The sequence below is a fragment of the Tamandua tetradactyla genome, chromosome 21 (assembly GCF_023851605.1).
Source record: "Tamandua tetradactyla isolate mTamTet1 chromosome 21, mTamTet1.pri, whole genome shotgun sequence".
Classification (NCBI taxonomy): domain Eukaryota; kingdom Metazoa; phylum Chordata; class Mammalia; order Pilosa; family Myrmecophagidae; genus Tamandua; species Tamandua tetradactyla.
This window is the reverse complement of record NC_135347.1, coordinates 43,873,775-43,899,994: the sequence shown is the minus strand read 5'-3', so window position 1 is coordinate 43,899,994 and position 26,220 is coordinate 43,873,775. Positions and strand designations below refer to the sequence as shown.

Here is a 26,220-nt window from a genome sequence, read left to right as displayed (position 1 = left end):
TATTCTGTCTCGTGTATAAAGACCAATTTGACATTAGTCATGATAGGGCCAAGACTATCCAAACCATGTGTATTTCTCTTTTGAAGGTATCTTATTTTCATACAACAGGAATTAAAAAAAATACCATGAATATAGAAAATTTTAATATATTTTGATTTTTTCACATTGTACTTCTAAAATAAAGTTAAATGCCAAATACACTTCCTACTTCTGTTGATTAGCTAGCACTGACAAATCAACTTTGAAAGATTAGAGAGAATCTACCAGGTCATCATCAGTCCATTCTTCCTAAGAAGGAGAAAGAAAATATAGTAAGAATACCATTTATACTATATGAAGCATAAGCAGTGTTTCTTGTTTTTCTGGGTTTTATTAACTCATCTCACTTTAGATAAATGTTTTCCCCTATTACTATGCTGATTACAGAAGGTAAATAAACTAGGAAAATTTATAATAGTTCAGTCTTACAATATTGTCCCACCAGAATACTAGCAGAGAGAATTCTTGGAGAGTAACAGAGCAAATTTTTAGCATGTGTGAGCATCCCTGCTGCCTCTTTTGAAGAAAAGAGAGGATCCTTCATTAAGTAACTATCATATAACTTCATAACAGGATAAAAGAGAAGAAAACTCTCTTTAACAATGAACAATGTATGTTAAAGAAATGAAGGTTTAAAAAGCCCACACAACCTATATGCTTGTACTTTGAAACAATAAATCCTAACAGTATAGTCTCATCATAAGGTGCAACAAAATAAAATTCATCTTTGGAGTAAACGTACCTCCTCATGTTTGGATTTCTTTGAGATATAATCATCATCTTCATAGCCTTTTCTCTTCTTCCTAAAATTAAGCAGCCATCAAAAAAAAAGTACTTGCAACGGAAACTAAAATCTACTAGCAAGGCTACATGAAAATTTATATACCTATTGAAAGACAAGGCCTAGATAAATTTGCACAGCTAATTCTAAATAAAATCCCAGTAAGATTTTTCATGGAATTTGTCAAGTCTAACACCGACCTGGAAAAAAGTATGCAAAGAACGGGGGCAGGGGAAAGAAACCACCTTGTCCCAGCTATTTTGAAAACATACCCTATAAAAGCTATTGTAGTTAAAAATGTGGTATTAGCATAGAATTAAAACAGCAATAATCAGTACATAGGCCTAAAAAAAGGAGTACTTCTAGGAAAATAATGGAAAATATAAAACATTCCAAAACGGATTGTTTGGGATAAGGTTATTCATTTGGAAAAAATATTAGGGGAACTCGAATCACATACCATTCACAAATAATTCTGAGTAAACAGCTAAATAAAAGGCAAAACAAATACAGATTAATTTAGGGTAACAAAATGTATTCAGATGTAAAGCATAATGCAAAAGATATTTTTTACATCAAAAAGTAAAAAAAAAAAAACGTAAAAAATAGCTGCATCTTATTTGGACAGAGGATCCTACAGAATATAAAGGATGGCAAATAGACAAAATAGCTGGAAAATGGGTCAAGGATCATAATTTTAAGAAACACAGAATTACAAGTGCCTGTTAAACATTGAAACATCAGTATCTCATAGTAGTCAGGGAAATGCAAATTAAAATACCAATTTGATACTATACTGTTTTCTTTTACCCAGACTGGCAAAACTTAAAGACTAACAATATTGAGTGTTACACTATATACTGTACAAGTATGAAAATATTCATGTAAAGAAAAAAAAACCTTATTTCATATCTATATACACAGAAAAGTTGGCAGGGATAAACAATTTATAAGCTATATCTGGGATTACATGACTGTGATTTAGGTTTAAGGGAATTTTAGCTTTATCCATCCTATAGTAATGTTACTTATGGTGTAGTCCCTGAACAAGGATCAGTTCACAAATATTTCAGTCAGCAGTGATATAAATACAGAAAACCAAATACATGTTTAGAAACTTTTGTAGCAATCTGACATTAATTTTATGACTGTTGGATCTAATAATAAAATTTGAGCTTATATTGGTATGTCTTACTCATTTTTCCATTATCTCATTTTTTACTGCATTTTACAGAAGTATATGTAACAAAAATCAATTGAGAATCAGTCCTCAATTTGCTTGGCAGTACAAAGCAGATAGTAAATATAAACTCTGGCAATTAGGAATATTGAATTATGACCTATTCAGTTATCTCACTAGAAGATTAATAGTTCAGTGGTCTGATCCAGGGGGTTGGCAAACTTTTTCTTTAAGGAGCCAGATAGTAAGTATTTTACACTTTGCAGGACATATAGTTTCTGTCACAATTACCTGACTCTGCTGCCATTAGCTATGAAAATAACCAGACAAATGTATTATAAGAACAGGTGGTGGGCTGGATTTGGCCCATGGGCCATAGTTTGCCAACTCCAGTCTAAGCCCATTTCAATATCAGTGTGAAAAGAATATAATCAGTGATACAATATTTTTATTCATTAAAGTCAACCTTCCTTTACTTCTCCGTACTCTCTCTCCTTCATTCCTTTCTACTACTGAAACCCAAGAGTGAAATATATAAATTTTAGGTTTTGGCCATGCTTAACAGCTATAGTTATGGCTATAATAAAATAGTCCCATATTCTGCACACTTCATAAGCCCTTGGATATTTCCCTAATACAACTGTAGAAGTAAGGAATTTGAATCAAGTGTATCTTATCTGAACACCTTGAAATGCTTCTTTGGCTTCTCAATTCTATCCATTAGCATACTCTCAGATTAAAAATATAACTGTAAGGTGCCACAACTAACTCCTATTAAAACTGAACAAATAAGGCAACAGAATTTAGGATCACAATATATTCTACAGAAAACAGTAATAAGTTTTCTTATGGCAGTTCCATCATTGCTATTATTTGCCCAGATCTCCAATGCTCAAACAGTAAGATTAGGTCTAATGAGATCCTTCAGTTTGCAAAGCACAAAGTGCGTGAATTCCACATGATCTCCATATTCAGCCTACAAATCAGTAAGAGACATTAAGGGTTCCTTATGGCTACAAAAAGAGATGAAATAGCACATTTTCCATCAAATTATGTTGTCAACAAAAAATTTACCACTGAAAGAAATATGCCAAGTCTCCTTGCTTAGCTAACAGAAACAAATCTGAAACAGATTACTTGTTAATCAGACCAATTAGATCTGTGAAGGATCCAAAGATTAAAAGACAGTAAATGGTTCAGGGATTCCTTAGGAAGACTCTACCCATGGGATCTCACCAGGAATGGCAGAATAGGACAGGGTCTGCAAACAGCAGGATCAGACAGCACTAAGAAAGCCAAATTATTTATCTTGTATTTTCTCCTGTCAGAAATGTCCAATAATAAAACCTGATTTAAAGCATATGTCAGTTTCCCCCAGATGAACAAATATTTTACCAATTCAATGATTAATTTTAAGGACCAATTATACTAGAAAACAGTTATATCTATTCTTGAATGACAGTGTTACATCTACTTACGTAATTACATTAAGTGTAAGCTCAGCAGAGTGACATCTCTCCAACTTCTGTTTTAAAACAGCAACTTCTTCAGGTCTGGGTGGTTCATATTTTTTTACCAAGTTTCTCATGCCTAAACAGAGATAAAAAAGGATTTAAACTGAGTAATGAAAGGCCTTGGTCTCATTGTAAGAGAGTCACAGTATTTTCCCATCCTGTTATGGGAACAGCAAAATACTCTTGAAATGATGTGAGTATCCTCAGCAGGATTTGTAGCATTCTGCATTAGAATCCAATGAACACCATATTTCTAACTGAAATAATTATGACTGTCCATTTAGTCCATATCATATTCAACATAAACATAAGCATGCTCTACAATACGTAAGCATTAATCTTATGCAAATCCTATCACGATCACTCTTTGCTCACTTTTATGACTTTTTAAAATCTATGTGATTTAGCTAACATGCCTTGTTCCTGCCACCAACCACATTCGTAGCATTCTATCCCACAAATAATGGGCCAAGAGTATACTTCTTGTTTACAAATAAAATCATTACTATATAACATGTAATAAAGGAAGGATGCTTAGTAAAAGTGAGTCAATGATCCTTCACTTCAACAAAATGGAATATTTTACATTGGAACCTACACAATGGAATATTACCAAGAAAATACAAAAATATTCTCTTTAGATTAAAAGCAAATTTTTACAGAACATAATTATATAATGACATTGGTAGAGAACAAATAGAAGACACATGAAAGAAAGTCTTGACACATAAACACAACTCAACAGGAGTGAAAATGTAATCAGACTCAAGAAACATAATTACAGAAACATCATTTAGCTGAACATGTTTCTATTATCCAACTATAGTAAACCAAAGAATATATATCTCAAAAATGTTTAGGGGAACAATGAGAGATCCAGGGCTTTTTAACCAGCAATGTGCTCCAAATGGGTAACTATACTAATGACTTATTTCATAATGCAAATAAAAAAGTGTTTTCAAATAAATCAATACTCGTTACTCAACATCCTTATGACAATATCCATGTCTCAAAAACTTATAAATATCTTAATATTGTTAAACTCCAGAGTATTTTATTAAGAGCTGTCCTTATCTGAAATTAAAATAAATGGAGCAAAATAAAGGTACTGGGAAGAAATAGGTATTAAAACTGTCAGCTGTAAAATGATTCAGTGCATGATTTCTGAAGGACCCTTCTACCTACTAAATCTACAATCTTAAAATCTAAGGCCAAATTACAATTAGCTTTGAAAGTGAACCCTCTAGTGGTACAACTGAAGACCTACAGTCTCATCCTAAATCACAAATCCACTCTCATCTGAAGAAAACCCTCAACATCACTTCAGAGAATCAAAAATTGACACTACTGTTCTTACGTATTAACTTTTTTTTTTGCGCATGGCCAGGCACTGGGAATCGAACCCGGGTCTCCGGCATGGCAGGCGAGAACTCTGCCTCCTGAGCCACCGTGGCCCACCCAAGCATTAACTTTTAAAGCATAAAGCACATAAATATGAATACTTATTTTTTATAATTTAAGATTAAGATCTTTTTGTTTTAGTCAATATTTGAATTTGTAACCTGTCAATTTGTAATCTAATTAACAATTGATATAAAAGGTTTCAGAACAAATACAAGTGACTTCTGATCTTAGTGTAGCCAGAAGCATTCAGTGTGCTAAGAGCAAGAGTGTAAGAATGAAGAGGACTGGTGAATCCAGTCAATCAGTTAAGAGGAAGTTCCACTCTACCTAAAAGACGTTTTTCTCAACCTCAGCACTACTGACACCTTGCACCAAATAATTCTGTTATGAGAAGCTGCTGTAAAAACTACCACCAACTTGGTAGCTTAAAACAGAAATGTATTCTTTCACAGCTCTGGAGCACAAAAATCCAAAATCAGTTTGAGCTAAAATCAGGTGTCAGCAGGGCCACACTTCCCCTGGAGGTTCCAAGGCAGAATCTGTTCCTTGTCTCTTCTACATTCTGACAGCTGCCAGCATTCCTTGGTCTGTGGCCACATCACTAAAGTCTTCAAAGCCAGGATCTTCAAATCTATCTCTGCTCCACCTCCACATAAACTCCTGTGCAGGAAATCTCCCTCCACCATTCTCTAAGGAACCATATGATTACAACTAGGGTCCACCTGGATAATCTCCCCATTTCAAAATCCTTAGTCATATCTCAAAGACCCATTTGGGGGTCATATGGGGTGGCATTCACAACTTCTAGGCATTAAGACCTCAGTATCCTTTGGGGGGACATTTTTTTAGCCTACCATAAAGGCTGCCCTGTGCACTGCAGAACATTAAGCAACATTCTCACCTCTACTTACTAGATGCCAGTAGCAGCATGACCCCTCCTATCTGTGGTATTCAAAAACATAAAATCACCTCCAACTGAGAATCACAGTTTTCATAATAACAAAATGACACAAATTAACTAGTTAAAGCTAATTTAACTACAAAAGTTCCAAATTTAAACATTATTCTCTGTTTAGTTTTCTTTAGCTCAGAGCCTAGCATATATCCCTGTACACACCCTGATTGAATTTCAACCCTTTCTTGAGTGTGATTATGTATCCAACCCCTGATGAGTTGTGTATATGTGTGAAGACTTTATGTGTCTTCTATTTGTTCTCCTTCATGCTTCCAGGACACAATAATTCAATTAAAGGTAGATCTTCAAAATCTACATGGAATCTCCAGTTAAATATCAAGCTGATAGTCATTTAGAAAGTAGATTTATAAAAGAACATTTTATAAAGCATTCTATTCTACTTACTTTTCATTATATCTAGTAACTGTGACAAGCAAGTTCTGTTTTCTTTCAGCATAAGACTCTCTGATAAATAACTGATAAAAAAAAAAGTAAAAAAGTTTTGAAGTAAAAATATCAATGAAAACAGAGCACCTTGAGTAAAACATGACATCATAAATTAATTTTCCTCTGCCTTCACTTCATCAAGGGCAATTTTAAATTTCTTAAATGTATTAAGTAACAATACCCTGAACTCCACAAAACTACAATCTACAGCTCCTACAGTCTTCAGAATTTACTACAATTTATATTAGATTAAAGACTAGCACTAGTAAGGATTCTCTCTCCCCTTTTTATCAATTCCATGTTAACTACAGTTGCTCTACTTGCTCTACACAGTCCTTCTAGATAGTCCTGGAGAATATCACCCCAAGCTTCACAAATCTTACATCTGATTTGTAGCTAGTCCTATTCAAAGGTATTACTACTTCTCCAAGCATATGATATAAAACCCAATTATCTTTTTCTCAAAATCGCTGATAGTAGTATGACATTTTATTTCTATAATTAAACTTGTAGTAGCTTTGAAGTTCTATGTTCCTGAATTTGATCTATAATTGATAAAAGCCCAAGTGAACAGATTCTCAAAGTATAAGTAGTCTTTGAAACATAAAATGCCAAAGAAAAATTATTAAATTTTCTCTCAGGTGAGATGAAGTGTTAAAGACCACAAAGAAAAACAATCCTTTAAGAACTTTTGTTGTATGCCTTTTAAGCTATCCAGATTATTTAAATTACAAAGTTGTGATAACTTTTACCTTACATTTTCATCATCTATTCTGGGAGTTAATTTTGCACATGGAAATCATTAACTCCCTTGCCAACTAATCTTCAAAATGGTTAACACTAACAAAAACAAAACATCAAAATTAGCTTTTTCCTTTCCTTTTCTCCCCATAATTTTATTCTTTCACTATGTTCTTTTGTTTCTTCTTTTTATTCTTGCTCTGTTTTCTACGTCTTAAGTATAACACTGATACATTTGATTCTAGGAGTTAGCTGACCAGACACTCTACCTTTGGGAAAGTTTTTATAAATTAGCAATTTTTCATCGCAATCCTGATTAGAGGATTAACATTTTAATTTTTTAAACTCACAGGCAAGCAAGAATATCTAAAATATCAAATTAGCAGATGAGAAATCCAAATGAAAGAGAGGAAAACACTGACAAACTTTGGAGTAATTTTACTCTTTGGAGTAATAATCTAAGGCATCATTCAGAATGTGACATCAAAACATGGAGTTTCCTTTCGGTGAGCCCCAGGGAACACAATTTCAACTTTACCTATCTGTATTATATAACTAAACTTCTAAACCAAAAAAAAAAAAATTTAATTTGAAACTCAGGATTCTTCATCGTCCTCTTAGCTACATAAGAAAAATATTACCACATGAGACAAATCACTATACATCTGCATGAGGTGATTTTTTTTAATTTTTTTTAATTTTTTATTTTTTTATTAACGGAAAGAAAGAAAAAAAGAAAAAATAAATAAAAATAAAAAAAAGAAATTAACACAACATTTAGAAATCATACCGTTCTACATATGCACTCAGTAATTCTTAACATCATCACATAGATGCATGATCATCGTTTCTTAGTACATTTGCATCGGTTTAGAGGAACTAGCAACACAACAGAAAAAGATATAAAATGTTAATATAGAGAAAAGAAAAAAAGTAGTAATGATAGTAAAAAACAACAACAAAAAAAACCCTATAGCTCAGATGCAGCTTCATTCAGTGTTTTAACATGATTACTTTACAATTAGGTATTATTGTGCTGTCCATTTTTGAGTTTTTGTATCTAGTCCTGTTGCACAGTCTGTATCCCAACAGCTCCAATTACCCATTATCTTACCCTGTTTCTAACTCCTGTTGGACTCTGTTACCAATGACATATTTCAAGTTTATTCTCGAATGTCCGTTCACATCAGTGGGACCATACAGTATTTGTCCTTTAGTTTTTGGCTGGACTCACTCAGCATAATATTCTCTAGGTCCATCCATGTTATTACATGCCTCATAAGTTTATCTTGTCAAAAAGCTGCATAATATTCCATCGTACGTATATACCACGGTTTGTTTAGCCACTCGTCTGTTGATGGACATTTTGGCTGTTTCCATCTCTTTGCAATTGTAAATAACGCTGCTATAAACATTGGTGTGCAAATGTCCGTTTGCGTCTTTGCCCTTAAGTCCTTTGAGTAGATACCTAGCAATGGTATTGCTGGGTCGTATGGCAATTCTATATTCAGCTTTTTGAGGAACCGCCAAACTGCCTTCCACAGTGGTTGCACCATTTGACATTCCCACCAACAGTGGATAAGTGTGCCTCTTTCTCCGCATCCTCTCCAGCACTTGTCATTTTCTGTTTTGTTGATAATGGCCATTCTGGTGGGTGTGAGATGATATCTCATGGTGGTTTTGATTTGCATTTCTCTAATGGCCAGGGACATTGAGCATCTCTTCATGTGCCTCTTGGCCATCCGTATTTCCTCTTCTGGTAGGTGTCTGTTCAAGTCTTTTTCCCATTTTGTAATTGGGTTGGCTGTCTTTTTGTTGTTGAGTTGAACAATCTCTTTATATATTCTGGATACTAGACCTTTATCTGATATGTCATTTCCAAATATTATCTCCCATTGTGTAGGCTGTCTTTCTACTTTCTTGATGAAGTTCTTTGATGCACAAAAGTGTTTAATTTTGAGGAGCTCCCATTTATTTATTTATTTATTTATTCAGTGCTCTTGCTTTAGGTTTAAGGTCCATAAAACCACCTCCAGTTGTAAGATTCATAAGATATCTCCCTACATTTTCCTCTAACTGTTTTATGGTCTTAGACCTAATGTTTAGATCTTTGATCCATTTTGAGTTAACTTTTGTATAAGGTGTGAGATGCGGGTCTTCTTTCATTCTTTTACATATGGATATCCAGTTCTCTAGGCACCATTTATTGAAGAGACTGTTCTGTCCCAGGGGAGTTGGCTTGACTGCCTTATCAAAGATCAAATGTCCATAGATGAGAGGGTCTATATCTGAGCACTCTATTTGATTCCATTGGTCGATATATCTATCTTTATGCCAAGACCATGCTGTTTTGACCACTGTGGCTTCATAATATGCCTTAAAGTCCGGCATCGCTAGACCTCCAGCTTCGTTTTTTTTCCTCAAGATGTTTTTAGGAATTTGGGGCACCCTGCCCTTCCAGATAAATTTGCTTATTGGTTTTTCTAATTCTGAAAAATAAGTTGTTGGGATTTTGATTGGTATTGCATTGAATCTGTAGATCAGTTTAGGTAGGATTGACATCTTAATTATATTTAGTCTTCCAATCCATGAACACGGTATGCCCTTCCATCTATTTAGGTCTTCTGTGATTTCTTTTAGCAGTTTTTTGTAGTTTTCTTTATATAGGTTTTTTGTCTCTTTGGTTAAATTTATTCCTAGGTATTTTATTCTTTTAGTTGCGATTGTAAATGGGATTCGTTTCTTGATTTCCCCCTCAGCTTGTTCATTACTAGTGTATAGAAAAGCTACAGATTTTTGAATGTTGATCTTGTAGCCTGCTACTTTGCTGTACTCATTTATTAGCTCTAGTAGTTTTGTTGTGGATTTTTCCGGATTTTCGACGTATAGTATCATATCGTCTGCAAACAGTGCTGGTTTTACTTCTTCCTTTCCAATTTTGATGCCTTGTATTTCTTTTTCTTGTCTAATTGCTTTGGCTAGAACTTCTAACACAATGTTGAATAATAGTGGTGATAGTGGACATCCTTGTCTCGTTCCTGATCTTAGGGGGAAAGTTTTCAATTTTTCCCCATTGAGGATGATATTAGCTGTGGGTTTTTCATATATTCCCTCTATCATTTTAAGGAAGTTCCCTTGTATTCCTATCTTTTGAAGTGTTTTCAACAGGAAAGGATGTTGAATCTTGTCAAATGCCTTCTCTGCATCAATTGAGATGATCATGTGATTTTTCTGCTTTGATTTGTTGATGTGGTGTATTACATTAATTGATTTTCTTATGTTGAACCATCCTTGCATACCTGGGATGAATCCTACTTGGTCATGATGTATAATTCTTTTAATGTGTTGTTGGATACGATTTGCTAGAATTTTATTGAGGATTTTTGCATCTATATTCATTAGAGAGATTGGTCTGTAGTTTTCTTTTTTTGTAATATCTTTGCCTGGTTTTGGTATGAGGGTGATGTTGGCTTCATAGAATGAATTAGGTAGTTTTCCCTCCACTTCGATTATTTTGAAGAGTTTGAGGAGAGTTGGTACTAATTCCTTCTGGAATGTTTGATAGAATTCACATGTGAAGCCGTCTGGTCCTGGACTTTTCTTTTAGGGAGCTTTTGAATGACTAATTCAATCTCTTTACTTGTGATTGGTTTGTTGAGGTCATCTATTTCTTCTTGAGTCAAAGTTGGTTGTTCATGTCTTTCCAGGAACCCGTCCATTTCATCTAAATTGTTGTATTTATTAGCGTAAAGTTGTTCATAGTATCCTGTTATTACCTCCTTTATTTCTGTGAGGTCAGTAGTTATGTCTTCTCTTCCATTTCTGATCTTATTTATTTGCATCCTCTCTCTTCTTCTTTTTGTCAATCTTGCTAAGGGCCCATCAATCTTATTGATTTTCTCATAGAACCAACTTCTGGTCTTATTGATTTTCTCTATTGTTTTCATGTTTTCAATTTCATTTATTTCTGCTCTAATCTTTGTTATTTCTTTCCTTTTGCTTGCTTTGGGATTAGTTTGCTGTTCTTTCTCCAGTTCTTCCAAGTGGACAGTTAATTCCTTCATTTTTGCCTTTTCTTCTTTTCTGATAAAGGCATTTAGGGCAATAAATTTCCCTCTTAGCACTGCCTTTGCTGCGTCCCATAAGTTTTGATATGTTGTGTTTTCATTTTCATTCGCCTCTAGGTATTTACTAATTTCTCTTCCAATTTCTTCTTTGACCCACTTGTTGTTTAAGAGTGTGTTGTTGAGCCTCCATGTATTTGTGAATTTTCTGGCACTCTGCCTATTATTGATTTCCAACTTCATTCCTTTATGATCCGAGAAAGTGTTGTGTATGATTTCAATCTTTTTAAATTTGTTAAGACTTGCTTTGTGACCCAGCATATGGTCTATCTTTGAGAATGATCCATGAGCACTTGAAAAAAAGGTGTATCCTGCTGTTGTGGGATGTAATGTTCTATAGATGTCTGTTAAGTCTAGCTCATTTATAGTAATATTCAGATTCTCTATTTCTTTATTGATCCTCTGTCTCGATGTTCTGTCCATTGATGAGAGTGGTGAATTGAAGTCTCCAACTATTATGGTATATGTGTCTATTTCCTTTTTCAGTGTTTGCAGTGTATTTCTTACGTATTTTGGGGCATTCTGGTTCGGTGCATAAATATTTATGATTGTTATGCCTTCTTGTTTAATTGTTCCTTTTATTAGTATATAGTGTCCTTCTTTGTCTCTTTTAACTGTTTTACATTTGAAGTCTAATTTGTTGGATATTAGTATAGCCACTCCTGCTCTTTTCTGGTTGTTATTTGCATGAAATATCTTTTCCCAACCTTTCACTTTCAACCTATATTTACCTTTGGGTCTAAGATGCGTTTCCTGTAGACAGCATATAGAAGGATCCTGTTTTTTAATCCATTCTGCCAGTCTATGTCTTTTGATTGGGGAATTCAGTCCATTAACATTTAGAGTTATTACTGTTTGGATAATATTTTCCTCTAACATTTTGCCTTTTGTATTATATATATCATATCTGACTTTCCTTCTTTCTACACTCTTCTCCATACCTCTCTCTTCTGTCTTTTCTTATCTGACTCTAGTGCTCCCTTTAGTATTTCTTGCAGAGCTGGTCTCTTGGTCACAAATTCTCTCAGTGACTTTTTGTCTGAGAATGTTTTAATTTCTCCCTCGTTTTTGAAGGACAATTTTGCTGGATATAGGAGTCTTGGTTGGCTGTTTTTCTCTTTTAGTAACTTAAATATATCATCCCACTGTCTTCTAGCTTCCATGGTTTCTGCTGAGAAATCTACACATAGTCTTATTGGGTTTCCCTTGTATGTGATGGATTTCTTCTCTCTCGCTGCTTTCAAGATCCTCTCTTTCTCTTTGACCTCTGACATTCTAACTAATAAGTGTCTTGGGGAACGCCTATTTGGGTCTAATCTCTTTGGGGTGTGCAGCACTTCTTGGATCTGTAATTTTAGGTCTTTCATAAGAGTTGGGAAATTTTCAGTGATAATTTCTTCCATTAGTTTTTCTCCTCCTTTTCCCTTCTCTTCTCCTTCTGGGACACCCACAACACGTATATTTGTGCGGTTCATATTGTCCTTGAGTTCCCTGATACCCTGTTCAAATTTTTCCATTCTTTTCCCTATAGTTTCTGTTTCTTTTTGGAATTCAGATGTTCCATCCTCCAAATCACTAATTCTATCTTCTGTCTCTTTAAATCTATCATTGTAGGTATCCATTGTTTTTTCCATCTTTTCTACTTTATCCTTCACTTCCATAAGCTCTGTGATTTGTTTTTTCAGTTTTTCTATTTCTTCTTTATGTTCAGCCCATGTCTTCTTCATGTCCTCCCTCAATTTATCGATTTCGTTTTTGAAGAGGTTTTCCATTTCTGTTCGTATATTCAGCATTAGTTGTTTCAGCTCCTGTATCTCATTTGAACTATTGGTTTGTTCCTTTGACTGGGCCATATTTTCAATTTTCTGAGCGTGATCCGTTATCTTCTGCTGGCGTATGAGCATTTAGTCAGATTTCCCTGAGTGCTGGACCCCACAGGTTGTAAGATTTTTCTGTGAAATCTCTGGGTTCTGTTTTTCTTATCCTGCCCAGTAGGTGGCGCTCGTGGCACACGTTTGTCTACGGGATCCACCAGTAAAAGTTGCTGTGGGTCCTTTAACTCTGGAAAACTCTCGCCATAGGGGAGGTTTGGCAGCCAAAGCGTCTTGGAAGAGTGCCAGCCGGCCCGGGGGTCCGAACGCGGGGAGGGTCGCCGGCCGCCGCAGCACGTGAGAGCGCCCGACCAAATTTCCTAGTCGGCCCGGGGCTCCAAGCGTGGTGGAAGGGCGCCAGCTGTCGCAGCCCAGCAGAGTGCACTGTTCCCAGGCGGACCGGGGTGTCACGTGTTTGGAAGGGACCCCCTGGTCACCGTTCTCCGCAGTCTGGGGATTTCTGACCCAACTCTTTCAGTTGGTCCGGGGGGCCTCGCGTGGTGGGGACGCCAGTCGCCACGGCCTGAGGGGACTACCTGCCCAATTCTGCCAGCTGGCCTGGGAAGGAGGAAGGGAGGGACTCCGGCCGCTTGCCGTCCCGCCCAGGAAAGCCCGCGTCCCTCGGTGTTCTCACCGGAGCTGGTTCTCCCAGACAGTCAGCCGTTCCAGGTTGGGGTACGCTGTCCCTTTGATCTCCGTCTTGGCTCCGGGAGCTGTTCTGTATTGTCTCCACTCCCCCAGTAGCTGTTCTGGAGGAGGAAAGGTGAGGGCGGCAAGGCTGTCGAGGCTGGTGGCAGAGGAGCCGGTGAAGGCGGGGGAAGAGGGCACCGTGGTGGTTGGAGAGCCGCCGGAGCAGGAGGGGGAAGAGGGGAGAAGGAGGGCGGGCTGGGGTCGGCCGCTGCGGCGCGTGGGTGCCGCGCGGCGGACCGGTGGAGAAAGAGAGGGGAGAAGGAGGGCGGGCGGGTCAGCCGCTGCGGGGCGTGGGTGCCGCGCGGTGGGCCGGCGGAGAAAGAGTGCATAAGGTGATTTAACAGATTAATCAAACTTCTGGTTATTTGAATTGTGGGAAACGGGGCTTTTTTCCCTTAAAGAATGGAAGCTCCAAAACTAAACTACAAAAGATAGCAATTATCTGCATGGCTATCTTTCCTAACTAGGGTAGGGATTTATATTTTGTTCACTCTTTATGGTCAGAGAGTATAGTACAGTGCACAATACACAGGAGGCACCTAATGTTGCTTAGTAAATAAATGTAGGTATAAATCACTTTGCGAGTAAATGTAAAATTTACATATAGTTGGTGAGTTCTTTGTAAAGGCATATGATAAATAAAGAAAAAAAAAACAAAACAAGCCTACAATTCCTTATCTTGGACCCAGACGTGTTTCACAATTCAGAATTGCTCATATTTTAGAAAGCTAATATAGTAGATATCCTATGAAATGTGTTAATATAGCCCCAGGGGTGTCCGGGGCAGCATCCTAATCAGGAACATTAAATATTTATGCAAGTGGAATAAAGACTAAATCACACTTGTTCAGGTTTGTTGCCACCTTAACAATGAATTTCAAAATTATAGATGAAGGATTATAAACTTTTAGAATAGTTTAAGTTTCATTATCTTTCCTCCTCAGCTAATTCTACGACTGAAATCAAGAGAACTTAAAAGGTCACAAAGAAATTAAATGAGGAAATTTAAAAAAAAAAGTATAGTTTGCTACTAGCCTGTGCTCAAGTAAAATTAAGGGAAGTAACTACGGGAAAAGTGTGACTAAGTTGTTAAAGACATGGCTTTATTCAGTTAAGGGTGTGAAACCCAGATTTACCATTAACCATCAGTAAGTAATTCCTGTAAGCCAATAATACAATAATCATATATTATATAATAATATGGGTATAATAACACTTAATTAACCAGTGCACAAGACATTGTTGTAAAAGTCAAATGAATTTAATTCATGTAAAGTGTTTATCAGAGTCTAGTTCTCAGTGAACATTTATGTATTAGCTATTGCTATTTATTACTATTTATAGTTCAATTACAGTTCATTAGACATTCCCTATAGCATTATTCATTCAACAAATCTTTACTGAATTCCTGTGTACCATACACTGTGTTCTACAGAAAGGGAATAATGATTAAACAAGGCAAACATATTTGCTACACTCAAGTTTGCTGACCAATTCATAAAACTTCTTTCTAAATTTGCCACACACTTATATCAGCCGTGAAAGATCACCTTTCTTACTTTACTTTAGTCATAAATGTATCCTCTTAGCTCAAAGACAATTTACTCAATTTTTAAAAGATTTCCTTAAAAGACAATTTTATTTCTTCTCTCAGTTCCCTCACCAACCCTCCAGCTACAAGAAATACAAAGGACAATAGTCACAAATGGATCTTACTTACAAACTCAGACTCCATGAAGAAGTAAACTGAGTGAATGAAATCTGATCTAAATTAAAACACAAATTAATACCTTTCCATAGTAATTCCAGCCCTGGAAGCACTAGATAAAATGGCTGTCAGAGCAATTTGGGAAGGCGTATATAAAAGGTAAGCATCTGTCAGTGCAACTCTATTAAGAAAGTCATCAGCTGTTTTCCTCAAAATCTCTGGGTTCTCCAACATGGGATAACGAGTCTAGAAAGAAAGTATGTAAATGTTACCATTTCTGAGAGTTTACTGGAGCAACAACAGTTCAAATACATTTATATTAAACAGAAAAGTACTTAACATGGAGTGCTTTTATAAAAGTTCTATACCCCAGCAAAAACAAACAATCTTTCCTTGCAAGATTATTATATACTCACCCTTTGAATACGGATGGCAAAGGTTTAGTCATTAATTTCTAAAGGTCTAACAGCCTATCTTCTCTGATATTATCCTTTAACTTAATGGCTTTCAAATTTTTTTTACTATGACCAAGACGAAGAAATACATGCTTTAAGAGAATGTATCTAAAATTCCCAGGACAGTCCTTGATCCTATGCTCAATTTACGTTAATCCTTTTTCTTTGCTGTTTTCCACTTGCGGAGAAAGGTGTGGAGAAGCTCCTGCAGATTCAACTGGGTCTTAAATAGACTCGAGAAATGCATGTTACCAGGAAAAAGCTTCCAATGCAATTCAGGTGATTTGAATGTAAGGCCACAATAACAACAGTACTACCTCACTTTGATTTGAAATTCCTTCTACTTAAAGGTCTTTGGGAAGTACAATTGAGATGAATTTCAGTTTCATTAGAATTTACTAGGCATTCCCAAATACCTACAAAAGTATATATAGAGAATATGGCCAAGAAATAAGGAAGACATCCTAGCTATGGTACAGACAATCCTAACAATTCCTCATATCCTCTAAGATGAACTTAAAGTCCTAAATTCTCAGATTTATTTCATATATTCACATTCTGTGGCGATTAAATCTGTGGAGATTTAAGACTATACTCCAGAAAAACATGCTTATATTTAATCCACTTCTGTGGGTGTAAACTCATTGTAAGTAGGAATTTTTGACAAGACTACTTCAGTTAAGGTGTCACCCACCTCATTCAGGATGTGTCTTAATCCTCTTACTGAAGTCCTTTATAAATGGAATGAATAGAGAGGGAGAGAGAAAAAAAAGCCACAGAGGCAAGAAGCTGAAATTAACGAAACCCAGAGAAGGGAGAAACCAGCAGACACTGCCATGTGCCTAGAAATGTGGGAGAGGACAGAAAGATTGCCAGCAGCCAGTCTTTGGGATCAGGATCACAGTACTGCCTTGATTTGGACATTTTCCTGACCTTAAAATTGTAAGCTAATAAACTCCACTGTTGGGGTGCATGGGTGGTTCGATGGTAGAATGCTTGCCTTCCATGCGGGAGACTCAAGTTCGATTCCCAGACTATGCACAGCCCTCGCCGCCCAAACAATTCTCATTTTTCAAGCCGACCTATTTCATGGTGGTATTTACTTTGAGCAGCCTAGGAAACTAAAACACAATCAAAACCTGAAGCAGTAAGAAGTCTGTTCTACATCTTGAAACAATATATTCAGAGTGAACTGTGCAGCCACACATACACACACCTGGACCCTGTGATTACCCCAAAATGCTTAGCCTCTCATATGACAAATTCAGACACCACTCTGACCACAACTGCCTATTCTCCCAACACATTTATTTACTCAAAGACTTCACAGCTGTTCTTTGACTGTCCTCAGTTCCTCATCCCTCTACTTAGTCCTAGTCAATGGTGTCCTACAATCCTCATAACCCTCCAAATTCCCTTCCCCCAATAAACTGCCAACACATTTCCGGCAAAACGTGAACAGTGGTTGATTCCAACCAGCCTTCTGCTTTGCATCTATACCCAGATTTTAGTATAACACTAGAGAAAGCCACACAACCATGAGGTCAGGTATGATCACCATAAATTCATGATCACTGATATCAGCAGGGCTCTCAACAGCCCAGCAACGACAACATTAACATAGCAAATACGTTTTCTCATTTTTCAGTCATTATGTCAAACATTTTTCACCATAATTCCCAGAACCTCAATCACTTTCAGGAAATGATCTATGCTTTATTAAATAAAAGGTACTATTGGGCCAGCAACAGTGGCTCAGTGGCAGAGTTCTTCCTGGTGCCTGCTCCTTGAGAGAAAAAAAAAAAAAGGAACTGTTTCCTACTACCACCAACTCTCTAGGCCTAAACAGTATCCTCACTCATACTTTCCTCTTTCGCTCTTTTTGAAACAAAGAGCTATCATTTCCTCTAATGCCAGTTCTTCTTCCCATGCATTGAAGCCCATGCCAGCCCTTTCTACCTTACCACAGAGAGAAACCTATTTTGTTTTTTCCCTTTATCTTTTAGCTTTCCCCCATTAATAGCTCTCCCATATCAGCATTTACGTATACATCAATCTCTTCCAAAAAAAACACTTTCTCTTTACTCTATTTCTAGCAGTTCTCCCGTCTTCTTTCACCACAAAAACAAACTTTTTTTTCTCTTTCGTTCTGGTTTATTTTGTATCACACGTGTTCCACAGGTTCATTCACACTGTTGCATGCCTCATGATTTCGTTCCTTTCTGTATCAGCACAGATTTGATCATATGTATACACCATAGTTCATCATTCAACTTCTCATTCAGTGTATCCTTCAGCCACCTACATCCATTGGGCATCACGGATAATGTCCCAAGTCAACAGTCCATATCTCACATTACTCTCACTTAGTGGTATAATCATGAACACTCAATTTTAGACGATTTTCATTGCTTCCAAGAGAAAATCAATGGATAAATACCCTCACCAAGTAGAAAATCCAAACCTCCCTTTAACTCTTATGCCCCACCCCCCATTAACTACAGAGGGTATTGTTGTGGTATTGTTGTCTTCCTGTTAAATATAACCCATAGCATGCAATGGTAGAAAAACAAACTTTTTAATCCAAGTTATACAGACTTGTTTTCTCACCTTCCATCCCTTCCCCAATCGGCTCCAATGTCTCTTCTTCCTCCATCACTCCATGGACACTAATTTTACCAAGCCCACAAATGATCCTCCTAGCACTAATCTAGCAAAATTTTCAGTCCATTTTACTTTGCCTGAATTCTGAGCATTAATTGGAGAGTTGTCCATGTTCACCTTCTAAAAGTATTCTTTTTCCCTTTGCTTCTCCAACTAGTCATACCTCTCTGGATGCTCTTTGGTCTCATCCTTACTAGGTTCTTATATTTCTCTAACTACCCTTCAAATGTTCCTTCTAGCTAATCCACTCTACAAATTCTCCTGGAACAAAAACATTCAAATCTATACCTTTAGCTCTGTCATGTTCTCTGACCTCCAGGTACAAAAGATTTCCCACCTGGATATCAGAGTATCTCAAATACCTCTGAAACCCAGGAAGCTCTGTCTGGATTCTTTAACACACCAGTTTCTTGAATCTGGGTCTCTGACCATGTAGATCTCTCTACCTGGGTTGCTTTCCCTCCGCCTAATTGCTACTCCTGCTCTAAAATTCACTTTAAGTGACACTTTTTCAGGTCATTTTACTTTAAATGACACTTTCCTCTCAATCTGCTATCCCATTGCTAAATGTTCTCATAGTATTTTGTATGTCCCCCTCTTTAATATTTAGCACACTCAATATAGTATATTTTATTTTTCCCATTAAATTGTTAGGTCACAAAAGTTAATACTGCACTTCTCCTGTTTTTAGCTATACCCCCAAGCTCATTATTTGGCAGAGAAGGTACTTAAATTGAGCTGCTTAACTGAGCTGAATTAAACAATTTCTGATTTCTGTTTGACTTTACTCAGATTATCCACATTCTCTTTTAGGGCAAAAACAACTAAGCAGCTTTTGTCAATATTTATTTACTTATCTTTTTGATGCCTATACAGTACTTAAGGTTCACAAAGCATTCAAAATGGAAGACACTTAGCAATCAAGTTTAAAGTTAAGAATTTTTTTATGTTTTTTTAAATCAACATGTCCAGACTGAGGACAACATACTTTAGAAGATTTACCTTAAGTCTTTAAAAACAATACCCTAAATTCGCAATGGTCCTACTGAAGGAAAATCAATCATCTGTGTTACATGCCCTCTATGATTCTAACACACACTGAAGTTAGAGAACTGCTATGTGAGAGATCCAAAGCAGACTCTTATTTTGGCTGAGCCCGTATTTTTTTTTTCCTCTACCCAATTTATTTTAACATTTGTTCCCCCTAATATTTTTTTATTTTCAATCCATATTTTTTATTCATCCATCCATACCGTAGATAAAAGGAGCATCAGAACAAGGTTTTCACAATCACACAGTCACACACACTGCAAAAGCTATATCATTATACAATCATCTTAAAGAAACATGGCTACTGGAACACAGCTCTACATTTTCAGGCACTTCTCTCTAGCCTCTCTAATACACCTTAAACTAAAAAAAGGATATCTATATAATGTGTAAGAATAACCTCCAGGATAACCTCTTGACTCTATTTGAAATCTCTCAGCCACTGACACTTTATTTTGTCTTATTTCTCTCTTCCCCCTTTCGGTCAAGGTTTTCTCAATACCTTGATGCTAAGTCCCAGCTCATCCTAGAATTTCTGTCTCACACTGTCAGGGAGGTTTACATCCTTGGGAGTCATGTCCTACATAGAGAGGGGGAGGGCAGTGAGTTTGCTTGCCGTTCTGGCTGAGAGATAGGCCACACATCTGAGCAACAAAAGAGGTTCTCTGGGGATGACTCTTCGGCCTAATTTTAAGTAGGCTTAGCCTATCCTTTGTGGGGATAAGTTTCTTATTAACAAACCCCAAGGTTGAGGTGAGCCCATGTTTTAACAATTGGGATCATTACCACTTATAATAAAATTTTGGATTCTTTTGGTTAAAGAACAACAGCAAAGGAGTATACGCTACTATTTTTGTGTCAACAAACTTACCTTTAAATCAATGAGGAAGCCCTCAAATGGTCTAAAAGGATTGTGAACAATAAGGTGGAAATTAAGTTGCTGGATCAGAAGTAGTTCATATTCCAAAATTTGCTCTAGTGCCTTCTCCTGTCCAAGAGGACTCTCCCGAAGATTTCCAACAAATTGTAGGCTAGATACATTGAACTCATCTACTTTGCAGGCCAAAAATGCACAAGTGAGCCTAAAGGAAAACATAAAGGGGGGATGGAAGTGGAAAAATATACATATACTTTAAGAAATATCTATATTTTGTTCCTAAAAGCACTAAGACTATCTAATATTCACAAATACTCACTATGCTAGGCACTGAAGGAAATGCTACCACTACTAATAAGACAGTTCCTGTTCAAACCTTTTATCTATTAGGAGACATAAGTCAAACTATAAAATTAGGTTGTTCCATATAAAATTGTCAGCATTCTGCCATTTTTAACTTAATGGTAATTTCACATAGTTCAACTTAAATAACTGCAGAATAAGAAGACCTTGCATCATGAAATGTAGATGGAAGAGGAAAAAAATACAACAGTACAGACTTCTACGTACTACATGAATGTGGAAACAAAAACCAGAAAGGTAAGTTAAAGGCACGCTGTGGATAGCCTATCAGCGGAAGTCTCCAAGGACATATGCATAGGGGATTGTTATTTCAATAACAAACCTACAAACTTTATCTGATTACTATGTGAAGTTCAGAACAAGAAGCTGGTAAGAAAAACTACTGTAAAAATCAAGATTAGAAGAAGAGCATGACCTCTACTGGTGGAAATGGGAATGAAAAAAAGGGAAAATAAACAGAGAATATGATTGATAGCAAGCTCTTTGATGAGCCCCATAGGAATCATATCTTCATCTTCAGTGATAGGCAGAGAGCAGAAAAACTATAATAGACCTTTGCTGAACTGAAGTAAACATGGACCTAGAAGACATATAAACTGGTTAGATCCACAGGGAGAAGAATCATCATAAATGATTCTCAGTTCAACCTACCTGGGTAACAGGTGAACAAAGATGCTCTAACAAAGACAGCTAGAAAAGCAGCAAGTTTGAGAAAAGGAGAGGTTGAACTGGGGCATGTTGAAAATCTGATGCCATCAGTATTACAGGTAAGGACGCAATACAGGTAATTAGGACTCTTACAGTGGAAAAGAAAAAAAAGTACAATTTTTTTCACATGTGCATGCATGCATACACACACTCAAATAATATAAAGGTCTTCTTAAATGAAAATCAGTATTAGACAGTCTTATACTCACATTATTATTCGGGGGTGGTATTCCATTACTGAGTTATTAAGATAAAAACGCTTGAAATACATACAAGCTGTACCCTAAAGTTAAAACAAAATGCATCATCATAATCTATTTACTCATGTTACATGTTAATTTCTTTGAAAAAAAAACCTATTTACGCGAAGGATTCTTTGCAAAGGATCCCCATACAAATACCAATACTTGTTAATTCTTCTTTAATCAAAGTAAATTGTGATTAATTACTACAAAAACACCCACATAACCAAAAGACCCATTTTTGTCCTTTGAATGTCCTAACTGTGGGTAATCCTCTTGTGGTTGTCAGCTTATTAAAAAAAAATGCACAGATACCCATTTCATAATTCAAAGTAACAAAAAACAATAGTTTGAATTAGAAAAATTAAAGGAGAAAAACACATGTTCACAGCTTAACAAAGCAATCCTGTAAAACTACAGACAGAAAAACACTGTTGAGCAATAAGACTTATCTCTAAATCTACTCGAGATTTGAGTTACCACCACGACCACTTCCACCAAATCAAACATTAGCAGTGTCTACCACTGTTACCTATTTGCCTGACACTGTGTGAAGCATAAAACTATCATTCTATTTTAATCCTTACAACAGCTTGGCGAGGTATTACTATTTTCACTTTTCAAAGAAGGAAACTAAGTTTCAAAAAGGTTAACTGACTTGTTCAAGCTCACACATCTAATTAGGAACTGGGCTGGATTCAATTAAGTCCTGCAGGTACATTTAATAATGCTTTCCTTCCACTACAACCAACGAAATAGCCATTCAATATTTTATGATACAAAAAAAAATTCATTTTCCATATTTTAAAAGCTTACTTTTGTCATTTATGTAAAACAAAAGTCAAAATTTTTTATGAATCATAAATAAGCATGTCATATAAAGACAAATTTCACCAAAAACTTCAACAAAGGAGTAAGTTTCTTCATCTGGAAAGATCATTTAAACCTATTACCTAATTTCATAGTCCTTTTATCAGAAAATAGAGCCAAACCTGGATACAGAAACTAATCATGTATATCTAAAATTCTTCCTGCATCTGATTTCTCACATGAAGGTCTGGTAAACTAAGAAAAAGAAAATACTGTGAACACTTTGAGACTTTTTATTTTCAAAATATCTCAATTTTTTTCAACTATAAAAATGGAGATTATTTCCTAGGGCAATATTCCTATTGGTCATAAGTTAGTCACTCCATTTAATATTAACTTTAAAACTTAACACTTTCACTTAAGATAAACAATTTTATTTGATCTTCACAACATATGTGTGAGATAATAAACTAGGTAAAAATACTTTTACCCCCCCTTTTTTATCTTTACTCTCAGCTTTTCAATCTCAGCTGTACTATAAACAACTGCTCAAACAAGAATACACACATAAGAACAATTATTGGCACAGTATATATATATATATATATATATATATATATATATATATCCATGAAGCAAAATGTTGTTTCTCACCACTACGTTTCCCACTCAGCAAAAAATAAACATCAACAACAAGGTCCACAGAACCAAGATTATGATATAACCATAAAATACTTTTAGAATCAAAGCCAAATCTCCACCTTTTATCCATCAAGGTTAAAAATTATAAAACCCTTATGACATGAGCTTCAACTGAGGCATATTATAACATAAGTTGGGTATGACAGAGTTGTAAAAGCACTAGTCTATGTTCTATTGCTATTAGTTGAGAGCTAGAGGGAAAAGAAATTTAATTTTCTTTCTCCATAAAATGAGTATGTCATGACCTATTCAGTAGACATCAAAATTCTTTTGACTACAAAATGAGACCTGGGACATTTTTTAAGATCCAATATAGGAATTAATGATTTCAGGAGTTTATTGAAAAATATGTAAAGTGATGACAACCGCTGAATGAATACATAAATTAAAAATACATAAATAGTTATATAACTAGGTGCATTTTTGAGAGAAGAGTAGGTACAGAATTGAGTTGTAACATTAGGAAAGGGAGAATTTGAAGAGGTCAGATTCCATAAACCAGCTAACAGACCATTATTTCATCTCCTCCATAACTTACCACAACAGACCTTGGCATTGCTGGCTTAAACACTGAACAAAATTCCAGTAATCTTTTTTCATAGTATTTGCAGAGTGTCATTTCTTCGTGAGGCTCAAGAAAGACTGGATCATTTGGAAGAACCTTTGGATCAAAAGTTACAACACATTTTTATTGAATTAATCTTAAAATATTTTTCTCTGTCCTGATTAATTTTAAGGTATGTCTCCAACCAAAAGGAAAGCCTATCATGCCTCATTTTTTCTATATGGAATTACTAATTATTATACAAAATAGCTTTAGGAAGACATTTAATGAACTAAATCTATACCTCTATTTCACAATTTCTCAGAATGTCAGCTGGCCACTTGCTTCATTCAAGTATAAGCAATCATGGTGGTGTGTGCGCAAACGCTCACAAGTTTAATGTCACCATTATTAAAAAGAAGATACACATTTACGAAGGTTGAGAAGCTTTCAAGATCGCTTTTGGGTCAATCATTACAGCACACAATTTTAGGCTAAAAAAACAATAGCCTAATTGTTTTTTCAAGGTCAATAGTCTTGAGGATAATCCTGACCTTGAAAACTTACCTCTTACATATCTTTGTAAACCCTCGACAGAATACAGGAGGTGGTTAAAAAATATTACAAATTTGCAAACATTGATTAGGTGCTAGTTTTATAGAGACGATGGTATTCTGATACTATATCGCTTGGATTTAAATCCTGACTCCACCTCTTACTAGCACTGTAGCCTTTGAAAGTTATTTACTACCTCACTTTCCCTGTCTGTAAAATGAATATAATGGCATTATTTCATGGGGTAAGTGTAATGGCTAAATACCAGTTGTATTTTAAATGCTTAGAATAGTGGCCGGCATAACACAATATGCAATATTTTGTGTAGCATGAGAATCGGTGATGTGAAACAGACGTGAATAAAAAGATAGATGTAAAGTAGCTCAGTACTAATACTTCCGCGGCATCAAATACTAGCTGAAGGCAAGCTTGTGTTAGAAGGCAGTGGGGAACTCCTCAAAAAGAGTAAGCTGAAGAGGTGGTTGGGAGCTGTAACAGGAGGGACTTGTCTGACGGGCCACAGTCCGTCCAAACCATCAGTCAACTGGTTTATTATGCCAACGTTCTCCTGTCTCCCAGACTCCACTCTGCCTTATCCAATCCATTCACCACCCTGTTGACATAGGGCTCTTTCTAGAACAGAAACATAGTAAGGTTAATTTCCCATTTTAAACACTCCGAATTTTCCTTCAGTATGAAATGCAAACTCTTTACTTCCACTTATAAGGTACCTCCCACACCTCCTGCCATTCCTGCACGGGTATATCAGCTTCGGCCAGAAAAGACAACGAATATACCCCGAACCCACTCTGCAGCTTCTTTCTCCCCTGGGCACCGGTGGCTCCGCCCACCTACAACGCACTCCTGCGCCTCAGCTACCGCGAGAAGCCCTCCCCGACACCTCCACAGGCCAAGGGGGCGCCTCTCGCCTCACACTGCCTTCGCATCCGGCAGTCTCTCGGCCGTGTTACAAGGACTGGTCACTCGTCTTGTCTGCCCCTCCACTACAGGGACTGTGTCGTCCGACACTGTACCCAGAGCACCTGGCAAGGTTCTTGGCTGTAAACTAAACAGATCAGGCACACCGTGTCGCTGAGACAGAGGCGGGAGGGAGCGCGGGATGCCTCGGGTTTAGGACGCGGAGTTGGGGGCGGCCGCCCGGAGCCTCACCTTCCCGTTCGCCACGGCTTTGCATTTGAATTTGCGGTTAGCGTCAGCCCTTAGTCGTGCCAGCTGCTCCTCACTGGCGAAAGTCCAGTGCCGCTTTTGGCTACTGTTGTGATACATCCTGGAGCCCGACTCCAGGATCTGGGGGCGAGAAAGAAAAAAAAACAGAACAGCAACACTGGCTAAGCTACCGCCATGATCCCGCGAAAGCCAAGGGCGCCAGGCCAGACGGCGCAGGCGCACTGACGTCACCACCACGTGCCGGCCCGGCGCTGCAGTTGTGTTTCCGGAGCTTGCACTGTCGCCTGGCAGCCGTCTGTGACGTCAGTGGGCGGGGTCTACGGAGACGCTCCTTCCTTCCTACAAACTCCGACCCTAGCCCCGCCCTCTCCAGGCCAGAATTAAAGGAGAAGCAACAAGGCAGGGATGGGTGAAAGGAACCTGCATTGAGGTCGGGGGAAGGCTGACTGAACCAACTCACATGGGATAATTAGAAGTGGGGAAATGGGTTGAGAGGGTGTGAGTTTTTAAATAAGGTATCCAGAGTAGGTGTCGCTGAGAAGGTGACATTTGAGCAAAGATTTGAAAGACTTGAGGGAGTAGGCCAATTAGTGATTTAGGGAAAGTTT

General features: G+C 36.9%; 1 protein-coding gene and 1 long non-coding RNA gene across 7 annotated transcripts in view; one reads left to right on the top strand and one right to left on the bottom strand.

The window, feature by feature from the left end:
• Nucleotides 1–130: 130 nt before the first annotated feature.
• CCNH (cyclin H) lies at nt 131–25,862 on the bottom strand. 3 transcript variants are annotated; one of them, XM_077139200.1, is made up of 10 exons: nt 25,595–25,708; nt 24,815–25,057; nt 23,864–23,986; nt 21,781–21,854; nt 20,495–20,705; nt 15,537–15,700; nt 6,279–6,349; nt 3,479–3,590; nt 782–842; nt 131–288 (listed from the first exon to the last, which is right to left on the bottom strand). In XM_077139200.1, exons 3-10 carry the CDS (start codon nt 23,942–23,944, stop codon nt 250–252), a joined length of 813 nt encoding a protein of 270 aa, XP_076995315.1. In that variant the 5' UTR covers nt 23,945–23,986; nt 24,815–25,057; nt 25,595–25,708; the 3' UTR covers nt 131–249. The 3 variants fall into 3 exon arrangements, with proteins under 3 accessions (XP_076995315.1, XP_076995314.1, XP_076995316.1); XM_077139199.1 differs by lacking the exon at nt 24,815–25,057 and having other exon boundaries at nt 25,595–25,862; XM_077139201.1 differs by lacking the exons at nt 24,815–25,057; nt 25,595–25,708 and adding an exon at nt 24,437–24,792.
• LOC143665608 (uncharacterized) overlaps nt 25,828–26,220 on the top strand; it is a 154,267-nt gene continuing 153,874 nt past the window's right edge. For 2 of the 4 annotated variants that reach the window (XR_013167113.1, XR_013167110.1), the window contains exon 1: nt 25,914–26,042. This is a non-coding gene — a long non-coding RNA (uncharacterized LOC143665608). Of the gene's footprint in view, nt 26,043–26,220 lie in introns of all 4 variants that reach the window. The other 2 variants (XR_013167112.1, XR_013167111.1) reach the window with 2 other exon arrangements.